This window comes from Macaca mulatta, chromosome 12, assembly GCF_049350105.2.
Source record: "Macaca mulatta isolate MMU2019108-1 chromosome 12, T2T-MMU8v2.0, whole genome shotgun sequence".
NCBI lineage: Eukaryota > Metazoa > Chordata > Mammalia > Primates > Cercopithecidae > Macaca > Macaca mulatta.
Genome location: NC_133417.1, coordinates 109184025 through 109210956, shown reverse-complemented (window position 1 = coordinate 109210956; position 26932 = coordinate 109184025). Strand labels below are relative to the sequence as shown.

Sequence of the window (26932 nt, the reverse complement as noted above, 5' to 3'; positions counted from 1 at the left end):
TACTTTCCCATAAAATATTTATTAAAATATAAAGGGGACAAGAGTTACTTTGCAGTGGAGAAGGTTGACACACACCACCTTAGTCAAGTGATTACAGTGAACATTATCAGTAATGTAACAAATCAGAACTGTGGGCTGCCTGATAGGAGGCCAACAAGCCAGTGCAATGTCACTTCTGTGTTATTTCTGCCAAAGATGAAGAACCTGATTTTAATCATGAAGAAACATCAGACTGACCCAAACAAGGGATGTTCTACAAAACAACTGCTTCTAATCTTCAAAAGTGTCAAGGCCATGAAGTCTAAACTGAGAAACTGTCCAGACTGGACATTACAGAGACATATCAACTAAATGCACAGGGCTAATGTTGAAGGCGCTCTGAGGATTGGATGGTAGCAATGTATCAATGTTAATTTTCTGAAGGCTATATTATAGTTAGGAAGGACAGTGTTCTTGTTTGTAAAAAACACCATTCAGAAGTGACAGGACATTCGATCAGAAACTTACTCAGGAAAAGAATAGTCCTTTTGCTGTGCTTCCAACTGTTTTATAGGTTTGTGGCTATTTCAAAATTAAAAAAAAAAAAAGAAAATGAAGAAAGCAACTGTTCCAAGCAATATAACTATCTTCAAGTACAATATCAACTTTGTACATGCTAGCTAAGGTAATCAATTCCCTACTCCCCCCAAGAAAACACAGTGAGGTATTTCCAGTTGCTGAATATCAAATGTTTATTCTTTCCCTACTTACTACTGCTAAAATCTCTTTGATAAGTGACTCCTCTTAAAACCGGATTTGATTTCACAGAAATTTTGTCCTTTAATAATTCATCTTGAAACGTCTCATGCTGGGGATGAGGATGTGTCAAGGCATAGCTTGGACAACCAGGCCAGGTTGGCTACCGTGAAGGCTCTCCTCCCCATACCTCAGCCCACACACAGAAACCTGCAAACAACTCAGGGAACACCTGTGCAAAGCCAGCAGGTTGTCCAAGTCAGCTGAAAACAGAACACCATACTAGATTCAAATTACAAGTTCAGTACTGTACTGTACACATCCAGCATTACACATGCTTAAGATAATATAAGTATGCATAATGACACATTAGGTCTCACTTGTAAACTATAAGCACACAGTTACAAAATGTTAAACTACAACATAATCCCAATTTACCTAAAGTTACAAATGTTGTTGCGTACACATTGGCTGCTTCAGAAGCCTTGGGCATGCAGACAGGAAGTAGAGAAAATATTCCAGCTAAGAATAATCACATTCCATGTATTTAAGAATCTTTCTAGCCAAATCACCTTCTAAAGAAGGCTATCTTGAAGGGCCAGGGCCAATTTCCAGGCTGTGTGGTTTTAGGAGAGGGAATTGTGCCCTGAAACATATGTGCTCTTCACAGATCCTGGAATTATGAATGCAGGTAGACCCACTGTGATTCCCAGGGTGACTTCAGCCTCTGAGAGCAAGAATACCTAGTGGCCCCTGGCTCAGGGGAGTCTCTCAACCCTGGAATCCCACCCAGATCAGGAGGGCTGCTCCAGGCTGATGGGGACCATTTTGACCTGTCAAGCCCAGAGGCACCATGGGTATAGTCTGACAGCAACCTACAGTAACTGCAGCTTTCAGGCTAAATGAATATTCTGCTCTACCCCAGGAGAATGCTTGCCCATTAAAGATGATTTTGTTTGCAATTTTAATACGATCTACAAAAAGAGCTAAACTTATAATTAATAGCACCATGAAAACATAGATAATGGTAGAAAATAGGATAATAAAATAAATTTGTTTTCAATTCTGGGCAATGTTTCCCACCACTTACATGAAAAAGTAAACCATTTTAACTGAATTTGAGAAAAGAATATGTCTTTCTGGAGCAAAAATATTCTTGTAGGGAGAAGACAGGCAAATATATTCATTATGAATTTTATATACATATGTGTGTATATATGTATGCACAGATATATAAAACTATTGAGCAGCACAGGAAAGAATGTAAGACATAGCTCTCTATTGAGAGCGGCTGTTGGGCTGTCAAGCAGTCATGTAGAAGTATTTTTAAAAAGAAAACTGAGGGCACAAGAAAGCATCTAAAGTCTTGGTAAAATGGTCAACTGGGGTTCAGCAATTGAAGGAGAGTACTGCGTATGTACTAATGTACAGTTCACATCAACATCTCAGAAATAAAATAGCTCCAGCTTTGTAGCATCTCCCTTGACTGTGTGATTAAAAGAGGAATTCTCATCCCTACAGAAAGAAGAGGTAGTATGATAGTGAAATGCGGACAGATGCTGGTCCTTGGCTGCTCGTTTGCTTTGCAGATTCAGTACCCCTGGCATCTTTAAAACATATTTTTGTAAATGTATTTGTTTTACTGGCTGGTGCACTGCTAGGAGCAGATGTGGAGACAGGGATTCCACTCCCAGTGAGGTCTATTTGTTGAGCACACAGGAGCTGGGCTTTCTCTAAAGCTGGTTTCAAGAGGGTGTTTGTTTTGAGAGGACTCGGCAGTACCAAGGCAGTCTGTTAAAATCCCCATTGACTGATACAGTCACTCGTCCAGATTGAACAAAACACCAGCAGAAGATGTATGTAGTTAAATCAAGTCAGACTCTCTGTGGTCCAGGAAATAAGAGAATCTTGCACTTCAAGTTGTGGAAAACTGGCCAACGTTGTTCATGCCTGGATGCCAGAGTTCCAGATTATACGGTCACATCTGTAACAAAAATTTAGCATAAATTCTCTAAATGCTCTCCATGTGTGAGTTCCCTACAAGAAGCTTTCCCCCTTTCCATTGCCTTTCATACACACACACACACACACACACACACACCATGCAACCTTGTCTTTATGCTCCAAGACCCAGCACCAGTTCCCCATTTCCAAAGAAGTTTAACTCCTGACTCCTATAACAGACATTATCTGAACTCATCACTTTGAAACTGTCCACCTCTGATTTCAGCTGCTGCTGGGGCAGAAAGCTCTGCAAGGGCTAACTGTTCTAGAACAACAGCCCCACTGCATTTCACTGCTTTTCTGCCCCGGACTTTTGCTGAAGACTCATCCCAAGTAGGCTCATCCCAAATAGAGGCACAGCTCAGGGATGCGGGAAAGCTAATGCCCCCCGCAGGCAACCCCAAATCAGTGAGGATGGAGCCAGTGGTTGCCATCCTTCAGGAGAATAGTTCTGGGCAGCATCTGTACACTTCTCAGAGATCCAGTGAAGTCAGGCCTCTGTGGCCTGGAGTTGAGACCTTGATAATAACATGCCCTTCATTTGCTTCTCTTTGTTAGCTGTCTCACTCTCCCTGTCCCCTCACCCCTTCTTCCTGGGATCACCTCCCAAATAAACTACTTGCACCCAAGTCCTTATTCAGGTTCTGCTTGTGGGGATCCACACAGACAGAACACATTAAGCAAAGAGATCAAGAGATCATATTTTTTCAACAGCAAAGTAATGAAATACAAGCTCTTTGCAAGTGTCAAAGCTATGGTATTAACTATCTAGGGAACCAAAAGAATCACTGAACACTTTGGGCAACAATTTCTGTCATCTAAAAAATGAATGTGAACTCAAGGAGCCTTTTTAGCTCCCAAACCATGCTATAATTCCATGACAATGCAAGCTATGTGTGTCCCCTTTAGACAGTCTGTAGCCACTGAGGGGTGGAAAAATGCAGTGTCTTCTGTCTCATTACACATCGCACATCATTCCAACCTCAAGGGTATAAGACATGAATTTTCCACAATGGAAGCTTCAAACTTTCTGGGTGCTCCTCAAACTTGGCAACTTTCCGTTTTCTGACTCTTAACACAAAAGATCAAATTCCCACGTTACTGAGACTTCTAAAGCCATTCAAGTTCTGTAAACTTGCACACTCTTGACATCAAAATAACCAAATATCTTCAGCAATTTCTCCTTCTTCCCTCTAGCAGCACCAGCGCAGATCTCTTTTCCTAATCTCAGTCCAAAATTAGCATACGTCTGTCCAAATTCCCCAGAGTGCCTCACTCAGTAACTCACACTTCACTGATGATCAATAAACTCTCATCGAATGACTGAATAAAACCTTCAACAAAAAACACTTAGAACCATCCCAACTTTTGAAACATCAGTTGGAAGATTGCCTTGATACAATGGTGGCTTATGAACTGTTTGTGTGTTTAGTTTCAGTAGTGACTTACAAACCTATTGCTTGTTTGTTTTCAATATACTGCAGAAAATATAAATCTAGTTAAAGTGAAAAATCCAGATTTTCACAGAAAATACTAGAATTAGGCCTTGGAGATGTTTTCCTTTCTTAAAAAAAAAAAAATAACATTGCAGGCTTACTGTGAAGAAAGCTCTTCCCTACCCAAACCCCCAAATGGAGTCGTACCTGTGAGTCTAGATTTTTTGGCTGTGTTCACTGCTCTCATGAACATGTATTCACCGTTAGGGTCGTGCACGGTGGATGAATACTTCTGAAAGAAAAAGCCAGAAACATGCTTTGTCATCTTTTCTTCTCCATCTCTTTGTTTTTTGACTGTTTTCTATTCTTCGTTGAAGTGGTATGTGACAAAAACATGGTAATGTGACTTAGGTTCCTGGCTTTAGGCTAAGTAGGAAAACAATATGAAACGGGCTTTACGTAAAAAGAGCTTTCTACTGAACTTTCTTCCTCATTTTTGCCATTATTGTTTCTTTCCCAATAGACTTAGATCATGGGCCCCATCTCATTCTCTTCCTTCTTTATGTCTCCCACAGATATACACTGGCCAATGACCACACCGTGGATATACTTGAGTACTGGCATACTCGTGTAATATGCAGAGTGGTGTCAGTTCTTTGATTGAGAACCTGTAATGTGAGAGATCAGAAAGAATATCCCCCAGCACAGGGAGATTTTTGTTGTAGTCATTGTTGTTTATCTTTCTAAATAGCTCCTCAGTGGTTTTCTTTAAAAGCAAGGAGTCTAATAACTTGCCATGTAAAGAAGTTGTCAGTTTCCTTCTCAGCTACAATTGACACCTTAGAAGGATTTCTTGCTGACTGTTTTTAACTTACCAGCGAAGCAAAACTTATAACTAATTGTTTCATCTCTGCCCTGCCTCTCAGGAACCTTAGAGTCAAATTTGCAGCCCACGCATAATAATTTTTTAAAAATCAGAGGCATCTATTTTTATGTTTTAACCTTCCTCCTGACCTTTAGTCTTCTCTTGGCCTCAATTTCCTCATCTAGTTTGAACAATAAGAATAATAACATAAGTCTCTGTAAGCCATCAAGTCAAGTCTTCTTTGGAATGTGTGGGCTATAAAACAAATAAATAACTTCTGTTCCAAGTGATTAGTTTAATTAGTAGGTATGTCTTGGGGGGAAGGAATTGTCTCCCTGTTGGTCAAACTACTCTGACAAGAGCCATGCATACTTTTGATGAGGAAATAATCACTGATGTACATCAGTAAAGCAGATACAAGGAAAGATAGAAATTGCTTACCTTTTTTGTAAGCCAACAAATAAGTATGCATCCAAAAATGCAGACAACAACAAAGGTTGCACATCCTATGGGTAACCAGAACTTCAGTTGGCAACAAAGTTGTGATTCTGGATTGGAAAAAAAGGTATGTTAATGAAAAATTCTGAGAATCAAATCTCTTCTTTCAGTGCTGAACCAAGAGTTCTCTTACCAAATTTAAAAGAGCTATTTAATCAAATGAAGCTTTTTCTTTACCATAGTCGTGAAATCCAGTAAGTGGGCAAGTTATTAGACTAACATCATCTCAGTATTATGGCAAGGATCCAGGAACTAAAACTTAAAAGATTATGCATATAATGTATTTACAAATGTGGTTAATAGAAAGGGCTTTTCTGCCTATATTTTTATAAAAGAGGTAGTAGTAAAAGTAATGTTATAAAACTATGATTTTCAATCATCACACTTCATTCCACAAACACAGTACAAAACCAAACCTTAAATCTTAGGTGAATAGAGATAATACCCATTATTAAGCCATGAGTTTAAGTATTTGTCTTAATATTTTTCCCGATTTTTAATAGCATATGTGTTTAAAAGGCAATATGATCTATTTCTGACTTAGCAGTCTATGGGATTACATTGCATATTGCTGAATAATACTAATTATGATTAATAGTAAATCATCACCCGTATGTCTTCATTATAAATGATTGCCATCAACTGCATCTAAGTGAACTTCAACACAAAAGATATTTCTTTGTCTAAGTGTTTTCATTAGTGAGAAAAGTTGTCAAAACATATATGTACTCTTAAGTTTGGAAGATGAAAGCAATGTCTTACCATAAATATGCAAATATCCTCCTGTAAGAGTTACTTTAAAAGGAGGAGGATCAAAAATTGATAGGTTGCAGAAGTAGTAGTTGGCATGAGAACGGTCCAAGTTATATAGAAAAAAAGAGACACTGTTGTTGGATAACTGAGAATGGCAGAATTTCAGACTCTTAATGGACACTGTGTTTCCACTTCCTTTTGTCTTAGTGAGATCGCAGAGTATTTGCCCCCCTTTCAGCAACTGCATTTTAAATTGCTGGACAATGTCAGGATATTTGCATAAAATTTGTACACCTCCGTTGTGAAATATAAACATCTCATAATTGGCAGAACCATTGATTTCTCCTGCATAAAAAGAAAGAAAAAAAAGCAAAAGTGACATTTTATAAATATGTTGCCCTAATAATTATATTTTAACATAAAAGTAATTTATTTTATGCATAAAGTCATCTCTGTTGCACCAAAATGAAACAGCTTCACATTCTCCCTCCACCCCTCAAGAAAGAACATAAGATAAAACTGTCCTAGAGAAAAAAAGAATCCTAACCAGAAACTCACTTGTCATATGTGAATATAGAATATACTAAATATTAAATAATATATTTACATAGTATGAATGAATCAAACAGGTATGGTCTCTGTCCTTCAGTAGCTTTCATATTGGAGGCAGATGGTAAAGGAATAAATATGTAGTAATGCACCATAATTTGTGATAGGAATGGAGTACTATTTAAATAAAGGTGGTAGGGTCAGGTGGGTTATAATTTGGATTATAGAATCAGAAAATGCCACCTTGAGGAAGTGAGTTTTAAAATTAGAATTACAGAATTGGTAGCACTTAGCCAAACAGAGAGATATGGGAAAAGTTGAAGTTTAGGAAAAACTTCATTTATTAGTAGGTATGTCTTGGGGAGAAGGAATTGTCTAGCTGTTGATCAAATTACTCTGACAAGAACCATGTGCACTTTTGATGAGTAAATAATCTCTGATGTACATCAGTAAAGCAGATACAAGGAAAAATAGAAATTGCTCACTTTGTAAAAGTACAAAGTAGTTTAAAAATGAATAATTGTATATATAATATATGTTATATGTATGTATATTATATATTATGTATTAAAATATATGTATTATAGGTATATGTATACTACAATATATACAGACTATGTGTGTATTTGTATACAAACAATTGTGTACATATACATACATCTATACACACATACATTATTCCTCCTGCTGGAGAGTAAAAGAACACACTAATCATTTTCAAATGATAGAAATGTATTTTCTCCAAACCTCATCCACTGAGAACCGAATCAAGACCTGATAATAAATATAAAGTCCCAGATTTTTGTTTATTTTTTCACCCTCTTTTCTTTTTTCTTTTCCTTTCTTTTCTTTTCAGAGAAAAGGTTTTACTCTGTTTCCCAGGCTACAGCACAGTGGCATGATCCTAGCTCATTGTAGCCTCCACTTCCTAGGCTCAAGGGACCCTCCTGCCTCAGCCTTCCAAGAAGCCGGGAATACAGGCACACGCCACCATATCTGGCTATTTTTGAAAAAGAAATTTTGTAGAGATAGGTCTCACTATGTTGCCCAGGCTGGTCTTGAACTCCTGGCCTCAAGCAATCCTCCTGTCTCAGCCTCTTAAAAGTGCTGGGATTACAGACGTGAACTACCATGCCCAGTCCCACTTTTTCATTTTCTGAAATAAATTTATGCTTATCGGAAGCCAAGGTTGTTTTTGCAAGCTACACAGGAATCACAGAACGAAAAAACTGAAATCGCCTTGGCCTGGTGGTTGCAGATTCTGAGTTATTAGACTATAAATTCAAACTGCTCATTGCCTTCCCTTTCTTTTTGTTTTATTTTCCTTTTTAATATGACAATTTTTCATGCTGAAATTGTTTAGGAAAATGATTAGCATGCTGGTTTTTTCATAAGTTTTGAAATCTTGGTCTTTGTTTTTGAGAAAACTATAGAAGTGCAAAAAAAATTTAAGGAGAAAAATTACCTAGTTCTACAGTGAAATAGAAATACTCTTTGTATATTTTTGCTCCTTATCTTTCAGAAACATACTTATTATTTATAGCAAACATGTTATTTTGTGTTCTGCTATTGTTATTTTATGTCATAAGCATTTCATTTTTTACATAGTCACCATAATTATCCTTTTTGAGGACTATATTATTGGCCCAAATGTTAATCTATCATAATTTGTTAAACTAAAATACTAATGTTGGATATTGGGATTATTTTCAGCATTTTGCTTTTATGTAAATATTATGACATTTGGTCAAAATGTTTAAAAGTTAAAATAATATGTATTGCTATTTTGCTTTCTGAAATTTGTAACAGGATTAGCATTATGCAGGAGGGGCTATTTGTCACACCTCTATGTACACTAGTTGTCTTAATTTTATTTAAGATTCACAATTACTTATTTTCTTAATATCCCTAGGCTTCAATTTATATTTCCCCTATATATCTTCAATTTGGGTGATTTGATTGTGAAAATAAACACAAGTGTTCTAGTCTTCAGTTATAGTAGTCCCTATTATTCAAACTAATTCTCACACCAAAACAGCCAAAAATGTTGAACAAATGTCCAAAAATATTATTAAAAGCATTAAAGAGTGACACAAAGGAGGAGAAATTACCTGGCTAAATTTGAAGAGAGAACCAGAACCCCGAGAGACAAGCAAAGCTTGGAAGCTGCTTTTACTCTGAAAGCATTGCTGTTCTTTCAAATTCAAACTTTTGTTTTTATGTCTTAGCTCCCAGAATCTGCAGAGTGAAAGATCTAGCAGAAAACTCTCTCCCCAGTAAATTGGAATCCCAAAGAGTTACATGCTTGGAGCACAGGTAAACCAGAAATAAACCAGACCTCACTCAGATTAGATGGTCTAGAAAAATCTTCTGGATTTCAGTGGTCTAGAAAATCTCAATCTTTGAATTTTCTTTAAGGAGATTTGCATTATTATTACCCTTCAGCTTTTGAAACTAAAAATGCAAACTATTACAAGAAGAAAAGGTTGACATCCTAGGCCTCAAAAAATTTCCTACAAATAATATTCACATTCAATGGCAAATGCATCATAAAAATAATGAGACATACAAGAAAACAAGGTAACAACAGAAACAACAAACTACAAAAACAAACTCACGATTTATATATTTGAATTATCAGGTCCCCAAGATAAAGTAATTGAGCTTATTATGCTTAAGCAAATAGAAGAAAAACTTGTAATAATATCTGTAGTACATAGGAAAATTTAAGTCAACTAATTTGAAAACGAACCTGCAAGAATCGGCCAAAAAAAAATGCACTAACTGAGATTTAAAACTCAATAGAGAGGTTTAATATATATCAGACAGAGTTAAAGAGAAAATTGGTGAGCCAGCAGATAGGTTGGAAAAATTAGTTAGAACCCAATCACACTCCACAGATTCAAGAATCCCAACAATTCACAAGCATATTTTTTAAAAGTATGCACACCTACATGTATCTTAGTGAAAATCCTAAAAGCAGCCAGAGAAAAGAGACTGATTACCTTCCAAGGAGCAACTATTAGACTGTTTCAGCATCAACAATAAGAGCCCTGATATGGAGGAATTATAACATATACCTCCAATGTGCTAAAAGATCCATCTGTCAATATAGAGCACATTGTCTAGAAAGATAGTGAAGGTATATGTAATTTGAAACTTTTCTAAGTGAAGTATACATGTTGTGGTTTCTTCCATAATTACTAAAAAATAGAAATAGTTAATATAATCTGAATTAGTATCACAAAATTCAGCCTAAAGGTTTTATCTAAAGAGGGAGAAAGAGTTGGAATCAGAAGGAAACAGGGGTGCTGACAATCTTGTATTTCTTGACATGTGGTGATTATGAGGGTGAGGTAGTATGCTTTAGCACTATTCATTAAATTTTACATTTTTTTTCACTTTTCTATATGGATGTTTTGTTTTATAATAACAAGTATTTTTAAAAGCATACAGAAGGAAAATAATACTTGCTTCGTTTTAAAAACTGGAGGGAACAATGTAAACAACAGGCAAAGAAAAAAACTGTTGGCATGAGAACAGGTGCAGTCTACATTAGATAAAAACGTAGGGTATTTTGCTTGGGGCCTTATTTGCCTGACAGTAAAATATGAAATATGTTGCCCCACTGTTGCTTTGATGTGTATGTCTCTACCGTCTGCTGCAGAAGATAAAATCAGTGGACTGGTTCTCAGTTCCTTTAGACATGTTCACAAAAAAATTTCCCAGAGTCTTTAGAATGGCAGTAAGTAAACCACAAAGATCTTGGAGCCAAAGTGTCTGTGGTCACTATGTATACCAGACATAGATGCATTGTCTTCTACTTCTGAAGATGATTTTGTCAGCAGATTTTTCCCCCATTGTGCCCACACTGTGGCAAACACAAGAGGACATGAATGGTTGGCAGTGCAGTGTGGTGGAAGTGCATTGCAGTGGCTCCCAAGGAAACCAGAGGCAAATTCTGGCACTAGTAAGGCTCTGTGGCTAGGGTGCCTCTGTGGAATTCAGCCTCCTCCTCCGTGAAATAAGGAAGTGAAACAAAAACATCGTAATGTTCTTTCTAACACTTGCTTTCTCTGGATTCAGGATCAGAATACAACCAGATAAGACCACAAACAACTGAGAGAGCTAATTCTTTGCTGTTGGGTGAGTCCTCCACAGGGAAAACAATGTTCCTGTTAACCACTTTCAGTCTCAATATCATAATGGGCTATTCCAGAAAGTCAGAATAAATTAAAATAAAGAAGACTATCTTTCTTGCCCACAAAAGTGTTTAGGTAGGACTAGGAATGCTGTGCCTCAATTTTTCTTGAATGGCATGTTGAGAGTGTTTGCCACTGACATCAGCTGAAGATTTCAAAGTATCTTTCTATTGGACACTCTGCTTTTTTGTTTTGTTTTGTTTTGTTTTGTTTTGAGACAGTCTTGTTCTGTCACCAGCAGGCTACAGTGCAGTGGTGCAATCTCAGCTCACTACAACCTCTGCCTCCTAGGTTCAAGCAATTCTCCTGCCTCAGCTTCCCAGGTAGCTGCGACTACAGGCACGTGCCACCATGCCGAGCTAATTTTTGTATTTTTAGTAGAGACGGGATTTCACCATGTTGGCCAGGATGGTCTCAATCTCTTGACCTCATGATCCACCCACTTTGGCCTCCCAAAGTGCTGGGATTACAGGCGTGAGCCACTGTGCCTAGCCTGAACACTCTTAATTATTCATTTTATTATTTTTAATTTAAAAACTACCTGGATCACCTATTTATTATGAAATGTAGTTATCAGAAGGCTGACTTCAGTTTCCACATATCCAGTGTTTAAACTTTCCATCTGGAAAACCACTTGGCAGCTCTAAGTCTGCAGTTTGAATGTTTTTAACTATAGGATTTAATTAATTACTTCGTAACTATTTTGGCAGATATAGAACAGATATGCTTGCTATAACTTGAACGTTTATCCCCCTCAGACTGACACTCATATTGAAAATTAATCTCCAGTGTAATAGAATTGGGAGATGGGGCCTTTAAGAAATGATTGGCAGAACCCTCATGAAGAGCTTAATCCAATTCATGGCTTAATGGGTTAACAGATTAATAGGTTATCACAGGAGTGGGTTAATTATCATGAGAGTCAGTATGTTATAAACAGCCAGATTGGATGTCTCTCAAGAACCTCCTCATCATGTAATCTTCTGTAATGCCTTGGGCCTCTGATGAGTGTCCCCACCAGCAAGAGAAGGCCCTCACCAAATTTCACCCCTAGGCCTCAGCCTAGACCTAGGCCCCTAGACCCCTAGACTTAGGCCCCAGCCTCCAGAACTGTAAGAAATACATTTATTTTCTTTATAAATTACCCAGTCTCCAGTATTCAGTGATGGCAACAGAAAATGGACTAAAACAATGCTCAAAGGACAAATTACAAATTCTTCTTAGCCTTTGGTAACATTTGAAAATAGTATTAAAGGAGACTGCCCCTCATAACCATGACTAAAGCATTTAATGGATACACAATTTAAGGAAGATCTGAATACGTCAGATTCTTATAACTGCAAAAACAGCTAGGATCTTTTCTCCATCCTTCTTGGATGTTCTTATCTCCAAGTCTAATACTCAATCTGGAATGCTAGTATGATAGCACCAATTTCATAGATAGTGTCTGTTATGATTGGTGCGGTGTCAAATCTATTTGGTCAATTCTGTTGCCATGCCAGTAGTTAAAAATTGTGAGTGTTTCCCTTACCAATCTCTCTCTTCTTGTTCTTTCTTCCTTTTTTTCATGTTTTCTTTTCTTCTCATACCACCTTTAATATAAAATCTTCTCCAAAATATCCTCTCTCACAGTGTCTTTGATATGCTCCTCCTACTTCCTAACATACCATTTCCATTGTCAATAAATTTCATCAACACTGTTCATGTTTCAGGCATCCTATAAACACCCTCAGCTTTACACTTTTTGTTTCCTGTAACATGATTCAACCTCTTCTCAGCATCATACACAGTCAGACCTGGTGACCTCTTTTGTGTACATACAGACAACCAAAGGCCCAGACAGATTAAATTATTTGCCCGAGGTCACACAGCTTCCTGGGTGCGTGAAAGATTTTTGGCTCAATCCACAGTCAAAGTGTCACCAGCAACAACAGAAGTATAATAAAAGCAGGCAACCACAGGAAGCTAGACAGTGGTCACTAACAACTGAGTTACAGGACCATTGCTAAAATCTGTGTGCAGGAAGAACACCTAATTTCCTGCACCTCTGTTTTATGTCCAACAGAATCCATCCACTTCTCCTCCATCTCAGCTTCAACTGGTCCAAACCATTGTCACCTCTCCCTGGGACTACAAGAACTTCCTAACTACAAAAGCTTCTGCTTTTACTCTTGCCCATTTACAATCCATTCTCCACAGAGAAACCAGAATGACCTTCTTACATACATAATCCAATAGAGTCATTGTTCTGCTTATAAAATCTCCAGGGGCTTCTCATTTCACTTACAGTAAAATCTAACTCCTTACCCTGGTTTCCCATGACTTACATGACCTGTCCTACCTCTCCCCATTTTATACCAGTCACACACTACACCACAGTCACACTGCCCTTCTTTCTGTTCCTCAAACACACAAAGCTGGTTCCCAGGGCTTTTAATTTGTCTTTTCTCCACCTAGAGCATTCTCTTTGATTTTTACATGGCTGCTTCTTTGTCATCGTTCAAGAGTAATGACACTTCTTCAGTGACCACTGGCCACCCAATCTAAAGAATATATCCTGGTCATTGTCTAGTATGTTAGCTGAGATAAAGCATTTATCACTGTCTGAAATTATCTGGTTTATCTGATTGTTTTCTTCTTCATTGTCTGGCTACTACACTCCAATGTAAGCTTTAAAATCAGGGACCTTGTTGGTCTTATTCACAAATCCATCCCAAGTATCTACAATAATACCTGGTATGTTGTAAGCTGCAATCAGTTATTTATTGGATGGATGAAAGCGTGGTTGGATGGGTGAACAAATGAATATGTAGACGGTGACATTTTAAATCTGAGGAGATGAAGCATAAGATTTATAATATAAGAGCCAAAAGGGTTTCTAGAAATGACAAGTTAAACCTTTCATTTTGCATTTTCCATTTGCATTTATCAAATTAAACTAGAGCCAGAAAAGGTGAATATCTTGCCCAGGATTACATAGCTCATAGCTGGGACATGATTCCAGAGTTAGCTACGATATGCCATGTTGCTTTTCTTCTGGAAACAAGTACATGAAGATACACAATCATGCATACAAGACACTACCCAAACTGAGATGTCATGTTATAATGGAAATTATCTGTCTGAGCTTTAAAGAAAAACTTTCTTTACCTACAAATATCCACTGGGCTCATAAATACTTATTTAGATAACTGATGATTATCTTGGCTCTTATATGTCTATGGAGGGCAGGACAACTTTGTTCCATCCAAGTGAGAAACAAACCTGGTTGCTAACTTGGATGTCCCAAAGTGCAGCCATTACATTTGCCCAATATATGGCCAGGACAAGAACCCCTGGACCAATGGTTGTTCTAATATACCAAGGTGTTTTATAAACACAGCATGTTAGTGATCTGTGATATAAACATCATCCTATATCTTTTAGCACTTAATATGTTACCAAAAACACAAAAAGAAATGTGTGGTCTTGGATCCTGGCGATGAGTCTTAAAATCTGAATATTAAACATGAGGGTCTGTTTTACTACCATATCTGTTTACTTTTTATTGGAAACCCTAGATTATAATCAGTCTAGAGAACAGGTACTATATTTTCTTCATCACATAGAGTACTGTGTCTAACAGGGCATATTCTTCCCAATCGAGGCTCAAGTCTGTTAACTGCTGCTAACAATAATTTTTATAGGCTGGGTGCGGTGACTCATGCCTGTAATCCCAGTACTGTGGGAGGCCGAGGTGGGAGGATCACGAGGTCAAAAGATCGAGACCATCCTAGCTAACACAGTGAAACCCCACCTCTACTAAAAACACAAAAAATTAGCTGGGCATGGTGGCATGCGCTACTCAGGAGGCTGAGGCAGGAGAATCGCTTGAACCAGGGAGTTGGAGGTTGCAGTGAGCCGAGATCACACCACTGCACTCCAGCCTGGCAACAGAGCAAGACTCCATCTGAAAATATAATAATAATAATAATTTTATAATATTACTGTTGATATCAATAGACTAATGTTTTCAAGAGTAAAATAAAAATCTTTATATTAAGTGATCTCTTTAGGTTTTCAAATTTTTTCCCTCTTTATAAAGCACAAGAACATTTTCATCTTCTTTTGGGGGACGATTAAGAAAATTTCTGAAGAAAAGGTCATTCACCTGAGAACTGCACTATAGTGCAGATGAGTTCATTTGCCAGTTGATGCTTTTAATATCTGAACTACTTCATTTCTCCAGGATAAGACGCTCTTGCCCAGACCCATCCTGCTGGGACTCTTTGCAAGCAGTTGTATTGTTCCTGGTTGAAAATCCTCTGGAGGAAACGTTTAAAGAATCCACTCAGTGCAGAGCGTGCAAGATGTCAGAAGTGTAATTTTATTTTCTTTAACTTAGACTTCTAACCACAAACCTCCACAAAGGTCTCAGAGTGATGGAAAGATAAGATCCCCTGAGTTTGTAATCATTGATAGTGCTTATTAAACATACTTTCTGTAATGAAACAATGATAAGTATTAGCTTAGCACAGCACATGAATGTGACACAAGAGGCAAAAGTCTAAAAATTGAAATGTTTATATTAGGTTTGAGTTATTTTTGATCTTTTACTAAGAAATTCTGGCATTTTTTTTAAAAGTGCTTCCTACTACTTTTCTCACCTTTCATAAAAGCAATGTCATGTCTTACAAGTCTACTAGCTAAAACTTTTAGAATCCTGGTTAGTAGATTTTTATATATGCATCATTTCTAAACTTACATTGCTATTCAAAGGCACCCATAATCTAAAGAAGCGACTGAGGCAAAGAAGAGAGAGAGGATAGACAAGATAAACCCGATCTAATCTAAATGCCTAACATTTGGAGGAAAAAAAAATGGGAAGTAGAAAAGTGAGGAGAAAAAGCCAAAACAGTACTCATGTATACACACACAATATGTGCATTGTTTTACTCTCCAAGGAACTCCACAGGGGGTACAAAACACCCTTTTGGTTCTCTAAGTGTATATAATAAGAAAAATGAAAGATTGATTTTCTCCTAGTTAAAACTGATTTCTTCATGAAAAATGAAAAAATCCCAGGGGTATTATAAAACTTCATAGCAATATTCACAAAGTAATTAATTTGCAAACAAGTTGTTTTGTTAGTTACTTCTTTGCCTTTGATTTGAAACTATTGTACTAGGGAAATCATGAGATTAAATGAACCCAACTCTCTTCCACAGAGTGGGAGGGAGAGAAGATTTTCTCCACACCTCTGAATACCTACATTGCTTCCCATTGCTCAGCTACTGTGCAAAACTCCTTGGGCACATGGACAGGGTGTTCACTGCCTGAACTCATTTGCACCTATCGTTCCAGCTCTTATGTCTACCCCCAGGAGCCACATTTTCTCTCCAGCCCAAACTTCTAGTTCCTTGTTTCCAAATTCCTTTCAACATCACTATCTGGATATACCCTAACACATCAAGTGTAACCTTTCCAAACTGAGCTCAGTACAGTCATGCACTGCATAAATGACGTGTCAGTCAATGATGGACTGTATATGTGGCGGTCCCATAAGATTATATACTGTAATTTTTAATGTCCCTTTTATGTGTTTAGTTACACAAATATTTACCATTGTTCTACCATGACCTGCAATATTCAGTACAGTAACATGCTGTACAGGTTAGTAGCCTAGAAGCAATAGGCTACTCCACATAGCCTAGGTAGTGCAGGTAGATGATGCCTACTCAATGGTCTCTAGACATCATCTACCATCTAGTAGTCTAGACTAGACATCATCTACCATCTAGTAGTCTAGACTAGACATCATCTACCATCTAGTAGTCTAGACTAGACATCATCTACCATCTAGTAGTCTAGACTAGACATCATCTACCATCTAGTAGTCTAAACTAGACATCATCTACCATCTAGTAGTCTAGACTAGACATCATCTACCATCTAGTAGTCTAGACTAGACATCATCTACCATCTAGTAGTCTAGACTAGACATCATCTACCATCTAGTAGTCTAGACTAGACATCATCTACCATCTAGTAGTCTAGACTAGACATCATCTACCATCTAGTAGTCTAGACTAGACATCATCTACCATCTAGTAGTCTAGACTAGACATCATCTACCATCTAGCAGACATCATCATGTCAGTACACTCGATGATGTTCACACAACAAAATCACTAAGGACACATTTCTCAGAATGTATTCCCATCGTCAAGTGGCACATGACTGTATTCATTCACCAAACCCAAACCCTGTCTTTTCAGGGAGTCACTAGTCTGACCTTAGGAACCTCAGAGTCTTCCTCATTTCTTCCTCTCTCTGATTTTCATCATCCAATTGGTCACCAAGTCCAGTTGACTCCAGCTCATTAATATCTCTTAAATTCAGTTCTTTATCTCCATTCCCATTGCCAATCCGCACCTTTTTCATGTATTCCCTTTATCTGTGGAAGCATCCTCTTGACTGGCCTTCTCAACACTGATCTCTCTCCTCCCCATCCTTCCTCCATGCTGCTCCCAAAATTATGTTTCAGAAAAGCATTTCACTCCCCAGTTTAAAAGTCTCTATTAGTGTTCTATTGCTTATAAGGTATTTTAAAATGTATATATCTGGCTTGACACAAAATGCTTTCACAATCTCATAGGCCATCTATTGAAGCCACATTGAATGTTTTGGCCATTTCTTTCACACTTCTGTTCTTTATTGCTCGAATATGCTTCACACTTCAATATTTCTGTTACCATAAACTAAAATATCTGATTACCCATTAATCTGAGAAGAAATTATTATTCATTCTTCAAGAACCATTTTAAATGTCAACTTCTCTCTTGAGATATTTCCAAGACCACCAGACAAAGACTCTTATTTCTATGCTCCCCATAATACTTTGTTTAGGCCAGTATATTTTAGTGCATAGCATCTTGGATCATAACTATTTTTGTATGTCTTCCTCATTTAACCATGAGCTCCACAAAGATAAGGACTGCATTACAGTTGCCTAAACAATCCCAGGACCTTGAACATAGTGGAAGCTCAATCATATTAAATAAAAGAATTAATATTAACAGAATAATATAAAGGCTAAGCATGTTTGGCAAATATCTTTGTAATGGGCCAAGAAGAGGAGCAGGAAAAGTAGAGCAAGAGATCCCACAAGGCTCTTCAACATCCCCAAAAAAATCACACTAGTTCACCAGCAATAGATACAAATCAAGAAGAAATTCCTCATTTACCTGAAAAAGAATTCAGGATGTTAGTTATTAACCTCCTGAAGATTGGGAGATACTTATTTCCCAGTCAAAAAGAAAGACTCATGGGAAAGGGAGACCCTCCTCTCCCAAACACACACTGTGACTGGAGAAGCTGAAGGTCTGTTTGTGGAGAAGTTTCCGACTTTGTCTGGAGGTGAGTCAAGTTAGAGAGCCAAATGGAGCAAAATACAGGGGTAGAGGAAGCTGCAGAAAGGCTCTGGGAGCTCAGTGGGTCCCCAAACAGCCCATTCCTGCCCGACACCACAGGGATCCATCTGGAGGGTGGCCAGAGGAGCAGGAGTAAAACTCCACAGGGAGAAGGAATTCTCTGGCTGCACTCCGTAACTATTTGAACAGGGCAAGAAGTCTCCTGGCCTGAACTGGGGGAGGCCGTGAATCCAGCATGCAGATTTCACATGCAGGGGAAGAACTCAAGTCCTTTTCTTACACAGCTGGGAGGCAGAACGCCTTGGGCAAGTTTTCAAGCCAGTCTCACCCTCCGCCTGGAAACAGACTCGGAGCTGTTGAGGGAGGCATGGTTAGAGTGAGACCGGTCCTTCAGTTTGCCTGGGATCTGGGTGAGGCCTGTGACTGCCGGTTTTCCCCCACTTCCCTGAAAACCTGCATGACTCAGCAGAGATTGCCATAATCCTCCTAGGTACACAACTCCAGTGACCTGGGAATCTCACCCACATCCCCCACAGCAGCCACAGCAAGACCTGCTCAAGGACAGTCTGAGCTCAGACATGCCTAGCCCTGCCCCCACCTGATGGTTCTTCCCTACCCACCCTGGTTAGCAGAAGACAAAGGGCATGTAATCTTGGGAGTTCTAGGGCCCTGCCCACCACCAGACCCTCTCTATACTATTACAGCTGATGCTTTCTGGAAAGCGCCACCTCCTGGCAAAAGGCCAACCAGCACAAAAATAAGAGCATTAAACCACCAAAGTCAAAGGCCCTCATGGAGTCCATTGCACCCTTTGCCACCTCCACCAGAACAGGCACTGGTATCCGTGGCTGAGAGACCCACAGACAGTTCACATCACAGGAATCTGTGCAGACAACCCCCAGTACCAGCCCGGAGCCGGGTAGACTCACTGGGTAGCTAGATCCAGAAGAGAGACAACAATCACTGCAGTTTGGCTCACTGGAAGCCATATACATAGGAAAAGGGGGAGAATACGACATCAAGGGAACACCCCGTGGGACAAAAAAATCTGAACAGCCTTCAGCCCTAGACCTTCCCTCTGACAGAGCCTACCCAAATGAGAAGGAACCAGAAAACCAACTCTGCTAATATGACAAAACAAGGCTCTTCAACATCCCCAAAACATCACACTAGTTCACCAGCAATGTGTCCAAACCAAGAAGAAATTCCTCATTTACCTGAAAAAGAATTCAAGAGGTTAGTTATTAAGCTAATCAGGGAGAGACCAGAGAAATGTGAAGCGCAATGCGAGGAAATCAAAAAAATGATACAAGAAGTGAAGGGAGAAATATTCAAGGAAATAGATAGCTTAAAGAAAAATCAATAACAATTTCAGGAAACTTTGTACACACTTTTAGCAATGCAAAATGCTCTGGAAAGTCTCAGCAATAGAATTGAGCCACTAGAAGAAGGAAATTCAGAGCTCGAAGACAAGGTCTTCGAATTAACCCAGTCCAACAAAAACAAAGACTAAAGAATAAGATAATGTGACACCAGGGTCCACACACTTACTTAATCTCTTCCCCAATAATCTAGTCCAACCCCCTCACTGTACTGAAACTCAAGCATCAGAGCTAAAGAGATTTGCTAAGAAATAAAAAAACAAAAAGAAGCTTTTAACATTAAGTTGGATACGAAAATGAATTTTAGGTATTTATTTTCCTTCTAGGTATATTGGATATATTATCACCCCTAATACTTAAAGTAGTATCCACATTGGTGCCACATATGTGTTCTGTGATTGAAAGGGTTATTATACATCAAAAAATTATTTTAAAGTGACTTAGATATGAAATTACATTGTACATAACACACTCATTTCCCTAGACATTTTCATTCATCAGCCATCATGTATTAAGCTGGGCTGTCATTGTACCTGGGTTCTTCTCTGATGAAGTCTAAATTCTTAATGATTTTCCCATCACTTATCTGCCTGTAGAAATGTACAGAAATGGATTCACATATAGAAGAAACTTTCATCATAATTAAATAAGTGCAAATAGGCACATCTATGAGATTTTTGCATTAGTCCTAGATAGTGCAAAGTAAACAGAACTTTAACTGTGAGTGCAGTAGAGAGTTTGTTGTTGCTATTGTTGTTTTTGCATGAACAGATTCTTCGATGCAAAGTCCTAGGAGAACACAAACACAGGCTGTAAAAAAAATCTATTTATCAAATTCAAAAAAGTTACCTTTAAATGATCATTAATTGCTTATTGAAAGTGCTGTGTCTGTGTCAGCATGGCTCAAATAAACAGATCCTAACAGTACTTGTGGTCAACTGGATGGAAACTCCTGAGTCTATCACCCTGTTGGGGGACAACCTGTTTCTTTTTTTTCCTCAAGCAAAGTAGATACAAGCATCATTATGTTATATGTGACCCAGAAGGAAGTTCATATTCCCAATTTCTGACTCTCTAAACTTGCAAACTTTTACCTGTTTTGGTCAACCTTTCAGGCCAAACTAGTGAAAAAAAAAATTGTTTTTTGACTAACGCTTTCAATTTGTGTGCCATATCCCCTACATACTTAAGTTCCACTTTCCAAAATATAATTGTGAATTTTTATAAGAAGATTTCAAATGCCAAGTTTCTTATTTCACTTTGAATGGCCAAAAAGTGCATTTGACAGACCTAGTTTATTAGAACAGCAGTAGTACTGAGGTGCTATTTACAGAGAAACTGTGACCTTTTCTTCAGTTATTGCAAGCTACAAACGATTATAAAATATGTTTTTAAAACTTTGCAAAGCCCAATAAGTCATTTTGCATATAAAACTCAATATTCTTAGAGTAGGGAAGCAGTATATGTTTTAGATTTTGCTGTTTACAACTGTGAATACTGGGATGAATTTTTTTAAGCCAAATAATGCTATGACTCTTACAGTGAGTAAAAATAAGAATTTCAGTCCCCCCTACACGCCTACATTTTGTTTCTACCAAGAAATGGGAATATGCTACTAGTAACTTAAAACTGAAATATCCATTTCATCTGAAGGAGTTGTGGTTAGCAAACAACAGCAAGTTGTGAAAGCCATTTTGTTCACAAATGATGAAAAAATAAAGGACTCAAGATCTTACATGAGAATAAGAGACATTTCTAGAAAGAGTGGGGAAAAAGAGGATAAGGTATGATTAAACAAATACTAGGAAAAAATGACTGAAATGAAGAATAAAGCTCGAGTCTAGAAATTGAAAAGCTTCACCCAGTCTTAAAAAAAAAAATCAATAGAAGGGCTGGGCGCAGTGGTTCACGCCTGTAATCCCAGCACTTTGGAAGGCGGAGGCGGAGGTGAGCGGATCACGAGGTTGGGAGATTGAGACCATCCTGGCTAACACCTTGAAACCCCGTCTCTACTAAAAATACAAAAAAATTAGCCGGGTGTGGTGGCGGGCGCCTGTAGTCCCAGCTACTTGGGCGGCTGAAGCAGGAGAATGGCGTAAACCCGGGAAGTGGAGGCTGCAGTGAGTCGAGATTGCGCCACTGCACTCCAGCCTGGGCGACAGAGTGAGACTCCACCTCAAAAAAAAAAAAAAAAAAAAAAAAAAAATATATATATATATATATATAGAAACACACAGAGAGGGAAACAGAGGGAGAGAGTTACACATATCCTGGAGGAATTCCTGAATTCCAATATGGAAGTAAATAGCTTTTGAGATTATGAAATTCTAGAGTTTTTTTTTAATTACTTACAAAGGAATGAGAATTAGACTACCATGAAACTCTTCACCCACAACCCTAGAAGCCAGCAGATAGTGGAGGAATATCTGCAACCACTAAGATGAAAGGCTGCCACCCAGGACTCCTATTCCCAGGAAAGATATCAGTCACCCATCAAGGTAAAAGGAAGACACCCTTACTTGTGCTGGAATTCAGAGAGTTGGGGATATTTAAGGAAAATAAGAGAAATCTTCTGATCATTAGATCAGAACAGATCACAAGACAGGAGCAGATGTCCAGAATGATGTTGTCACTGAACGTATGTGATGTAAGTGTTAAGAAAGGATTCTTGAAACAGAAGAGAAATACTGTAAGAGGAAACCTAGCAATGATCTGCCTCTATAGGTTTAAACTGTTTCCACAAAACCCATGTATGGAGCAGGGTACACTCTGGGGGCAGTGTGAGAGTGGGAAAGGAAGAACATTCTTAAGTTCTCATATCAGTGCAGGGGATGGGGACTAGGCACATCAGACAAAGGCATTTTCATTATTTTCATACAACGATAAACAAGTAGACATTCAATTAAGATTCTCTGAACGTGATAATTACTTAGTAAATTAAGAACTGTAGTCGACCTTCCAAATTAATCGGAGGCAAAGAGGAGAGTCAAAAGAAATTTCATCACACCAACAAAAATAAAAGAGAAAAACAGGATACAACAAAGAAAAATAAGTAGTAAATAAACCTAGAAATAAAAACAGGTAGAGGCTTATGCTGACTGGCAATGGCCTGAATTCATCTATCAAAAGAAAAAATCGACAACTGGGATTTTTTAAAAATCTAGCAAGAACGCTGGAAGGGGGCGCTTCCAGGAGATGACATTTCCTCAGTCCTGGAGAGGCTGAGAGGGGCTCCAAGGTCAGCCATCTTCACAGACTTCCCTCAGACGCTGGAGACACTGAGGGGCTCTTTTCCCGAGTGGAATTTAGGAATCACTAATGGAATGCCTCAGTGACAAAGGAAGGCTCAAAATGGCCTTGAGGGCTATCTTCCCAGCTTCCTCACAGAACACATCATAAGACACGAACGTTTGTTAGACACCCTCTGCCATCAGCCCTTCCTACTCTGGTGTATTATCCACACTGTTTTTAAAGTAGTCTTTCTAAAACCAGAATTCATCCCATCACTCACCTGGTCCCTGTTGCCCATAAAGTCTACAAAGAGGGTCTCCAAAATGTAGTTGGATATTCACATTTTTCCTAGATATTTTTACAATTAAAAGCTTCCTATTGTTCCAAATTCATTAAAAAAAAAAAGGCTTTGTTAAATTCTACATTGAGATCCATCAAAGACTGGAAATCACCAAGATTTCCATCCTTCTGTAATTCACAACCAAATAACAAAGGTGATCAGAATCATTGAGATTTACGTTCCTTTAGATTTATGTTACGCCTCCACTACTTCAACACAGTTTACAAAGAATGTAGATGTTGGAGTCACAGTGGAGTTCTAATTTTGGTTCTGCCACCAATTACTATGTAACAAATCACTTAGCCTTTCCTGGTTGGAAATTCTTCAAACACTGACTAAAGGTAAGAAAGCCTACATCTTCAGGGCATGAGAAAGCCTACGTAAATTGAGAGGATTGAAAATACGACAGAGGACAAGCAAGTGCTTAGTTTACTTGAGTTTGGCTCTTTTTGTTTAGAGCTATTAAATGGCAGTTTCTGGATACATGCATTGTGGAGATATTTTGAATAGGATCGTTGTTAGCAGATTTATCGTTACCATTTAGCCACTCATGCCTCAGTTTTGCCACATGTCAAACAGGATGCCACGTCGCATGGTTGTCTTTATAATGAGAGTGAACATTGGCTGTATTCATTTAGAATATACTATGAATGTTATTCCAGAATACAAATTATTCACCAGCTTAATCTGGCAACTTGAAATAATCCTACCTAAGGCTGGATGTCACCTTCTACAGAACTGACACCAATGCTACTTTAATTCTCCTGAGCATAATACCACAACCAGAACTGCCCAAATTGGTTTGGCCTAGTGGAATGATTTTTATCAATACAAACAAACCCTTCCATGAATGGTACAAATGTTCCTGGAAGAATATCCAAAATCTTGAATATAGACCATATGGTCTGAATGGTCTGGCCTCTGCTTTCCTTTCCAGCCTCATCTTGGACCAACTTGGACCAGTTGGTCATCTTGGACCAAGTTCAGCCTCTCTGCTCAGGCACATCTGTCTGCCTTCTTCTAGTTCCCTAACCCTACCTCATTCCCTCCTGCCACAGGCTCTTTTGTACTTGTTCTTTCCACGGGATGGAATGTTCTTCCCTACCTTCACACCGTTCTCCTCATTGATTCCTACTTGTCCTTGAAATCTCTACTCAAGTGCCACTTGCACAGGAAACACTTCAATGAACCCTGCTCCTCAGCTCCACCTCCACACCCACCTAATCTAGTCAAGCTCCTTGTTACATTCCCTCATAGAATTAAGTTTTGCCTGTAATTATCATTAATCCATGGGATTATTTGATTAATATCTCTCTCCCTACCATGCAGTTACCTTCTGAAGAACAGGGGTTGACCTGGTTTTGCTCATCCTTGTACATACACCATCTGGCACAGTGCCCCATGCGACATGAGTAAATGGATGAATGAAGAATGAATACGAATTCCAGAGCTGCTCATGTCATTCATGCTGCTAAAGGACTTCATGAGATTCTAGAAAAGGCATAAACCAGCAAGTAGCCCAAAACTGTCCTTGGGCTCATTCTACATTCCTCAGTCCTCTTTACTTAACAGCACTTAACTCACTTTGAGCCAGCACAAGATGAAACATTTGATTTTTTTAAAATTTTTTGTAAAAACAGTAAAGTCTATTTTTTTACCACTGAAAAAATTATCCCTAGATAGGATCATACCTACTAAAAGTTCTGCCTTCACTTTTAGTTTATTTGATTATTTAAGTTATTTAATATAACTTCACTTTCCTTTTTTCAACCTCAAGCAGAGGGCTCAGTGTGAAAGAGAAAATAAAAATAGTGCAAATTATACACAGTAAAAAGCAGCAGAAACACATATATTAACTTACATTGTATGTAGTATTATTTAAATTGTCCATATAGAGTCTGCTATATACCATTCAAGAGAAAGAATCAGGGACTCCAGAATGATCTTTTTTTTTTTAAGGTCTACAGGGGCTAGGAAGTATTTTTACATTATCCTTTCCTCCTTGGCTTTTTAGGGTGAACTCTGATACTTAGTGTCAATAAAAACTCTATGGTACCCTGGACGTTTCAGATAACAGATCATCCAGGTAAGATTAAAATCAAAATCCTTCTTTTCAAAGCCTTCCCATTTTATCTTCTGGCACAGAAAGAATTCCCAGTCCAAATGCCAGAGCTATTTAATTTTCATTCTGTTGACACAAGTCATTTTGCCTTTCATCTTTCTGTAAGAACAGTAAGCCACTCTGCTACTTTATCCACTGACAGGTAACTCCAAGCAGGTGATTTAAAAATTTAATGGTCTGATGAAACACTTTTTTCATCTCAAGACACAGTATCAAAGGCAGCAATGCAAACTCAATGCCATTCACAGTGACATGAGTGACATGGTGCCCTTGGCCATATCCTCGGGCTGTTCTGAAACTATTCCTACTTTCAAAAACCAAAACCACTTTCTTTTGGGTGCATTATTTTTTACCTTTGCTTTTTCTTAATGTTTCCTTGAATTATAACTTAATAAGAAATGTTCAATAGGCCACTTACCTGTTAAAACTTTCATGTGCAAGCAGAAGAGAAAGAAATACCAGAGGCCTGACTTCATGTTTGCCAGAAACAGTTAACAGTCCTCGTGTTCAGTGTTAAAGCTGACAGTGAATTCAGGCTCTCAGTTGTTTTCTATTTGCTGGAAAGGAAGTGGGTTTTCTGGGAGTTTATGTAGTGTCACGCTTACCATCAAACCAAGGGGGTGTCTCTTCTTTGATGCCAATGGCTATGTGAAAGGCATTATTGCTTATGACAGTTAAACAATGCATGGATTATTGGTGATTTTGAAGACAGAGGAAAACATTACCCTTATTCTGGTTCCTACAAAACAGGTTAAAGAGATTAATGCCTGTATTTTTCAGAATCACCATACTTCTCTGAATCAATAGTTATTGGGGATAACAGGACCCACGGATACCCACATGATGAATAAAACATACATTTTGACACATTTCTATCTTATGCTAGGTGCTCCAGAGATAAGAAAGCCTTTGAAATAGGACAAGAAACAAACAAAATTATTATAGAAATTGAAATGAAAAGATCTGAATCATAGGAATCTGAGAGATGATATTTATGTGGCATTCATTGTAGATTGCAATGTTTCAAGTGATGGGGTCAGTTTTAAACTAACTTAAACCCTGCTCCTCATATTACAGCAGTCTGTAGGAACCAGGGATTCCTCACCTAGGGCTCAGTGAGACCAAGAACGTTTAAAAGCCTGCTGTGGTCTCTCTATCCCTGCAAGGAGGTAAAGTAGACAATAACAACAATAAAAGTAATAATTACATAAATAATGATATGTATACGTACTTAAATGTTTTATAAAGAAATAATATATCTTAATGCAAAATGTAAAAAATTAAATGTAAAATAATATATTTATATATAAAATATTCATATATACATATTTTTTATATATGAATACAGCTAATATTACATTTATATTGTTTTACATGCATGCAAATGGTTACTGTTTATATAC

At 38.1% G+C, this 26932-nt stretch overlaps 1 protein-coding gene across 2 annotated transcripts; it reads right to left on the bottom strand.

Moving 5' to 3' along the window:
* Nucleotides 1-26064, bottom strand: ICOS (inducible T cell costimulator). Of its 2 annotated transcripts, XM_077956441.1 has the most exons (6): nucleotides 25948-26064; nucleotides 15193-15522; nucleotides 6301-6636; nucleotides 5482-5588; nucleotides 4383-4467; nucleotides 1-2719 (listed from the first exon to the last, which is right to left on the bottom strand). In XM_077956441.1, the coding sequence occupies exons 3-6, from the start codon at nucleotides 6605-6607 to the stop codon at nucleotides 2706-2708; spliced, it is 513 nt and encodes a 170-aa protein (XP_077812567.1). In that variant the 5' UTR covers nucleotides 6608-6636; nucleotides 15193-15522; nucleotides 25948-26064; the 3' UTR covers nucleotides 1-2705.
* Between the last annotated feature and the right edge of the window lie 868 nt (nucleotides 26065-26932).

What these genes read in the sequence shown, in the direction of transcription:
- ICOS (XM_077956441.1), bottom strand. Translation starts at nt 6,607, where the DNA reads ATGTTTATATTTCACAACGGAGGTGTACAAATTTTATGCAAATATCCT. An exon ending in AGGATATTTGCATATTTATG is followed by an intron (nt 5,589 to 6,300) that starts GTAAGACATTGC and finishes TTTCCAATCCAG; the next exon opens with AATCACAACTTTGTTGCCAA. An exon ending in TTTGTTGGCTTACAAAAAAG is followed by an intron (nt 4,468 to 5,481) that starts GTAAGCAATTTC and finishes TTTTTCTTTCAG; the next exon opens with AAGTATTCATCCACCGTGCA.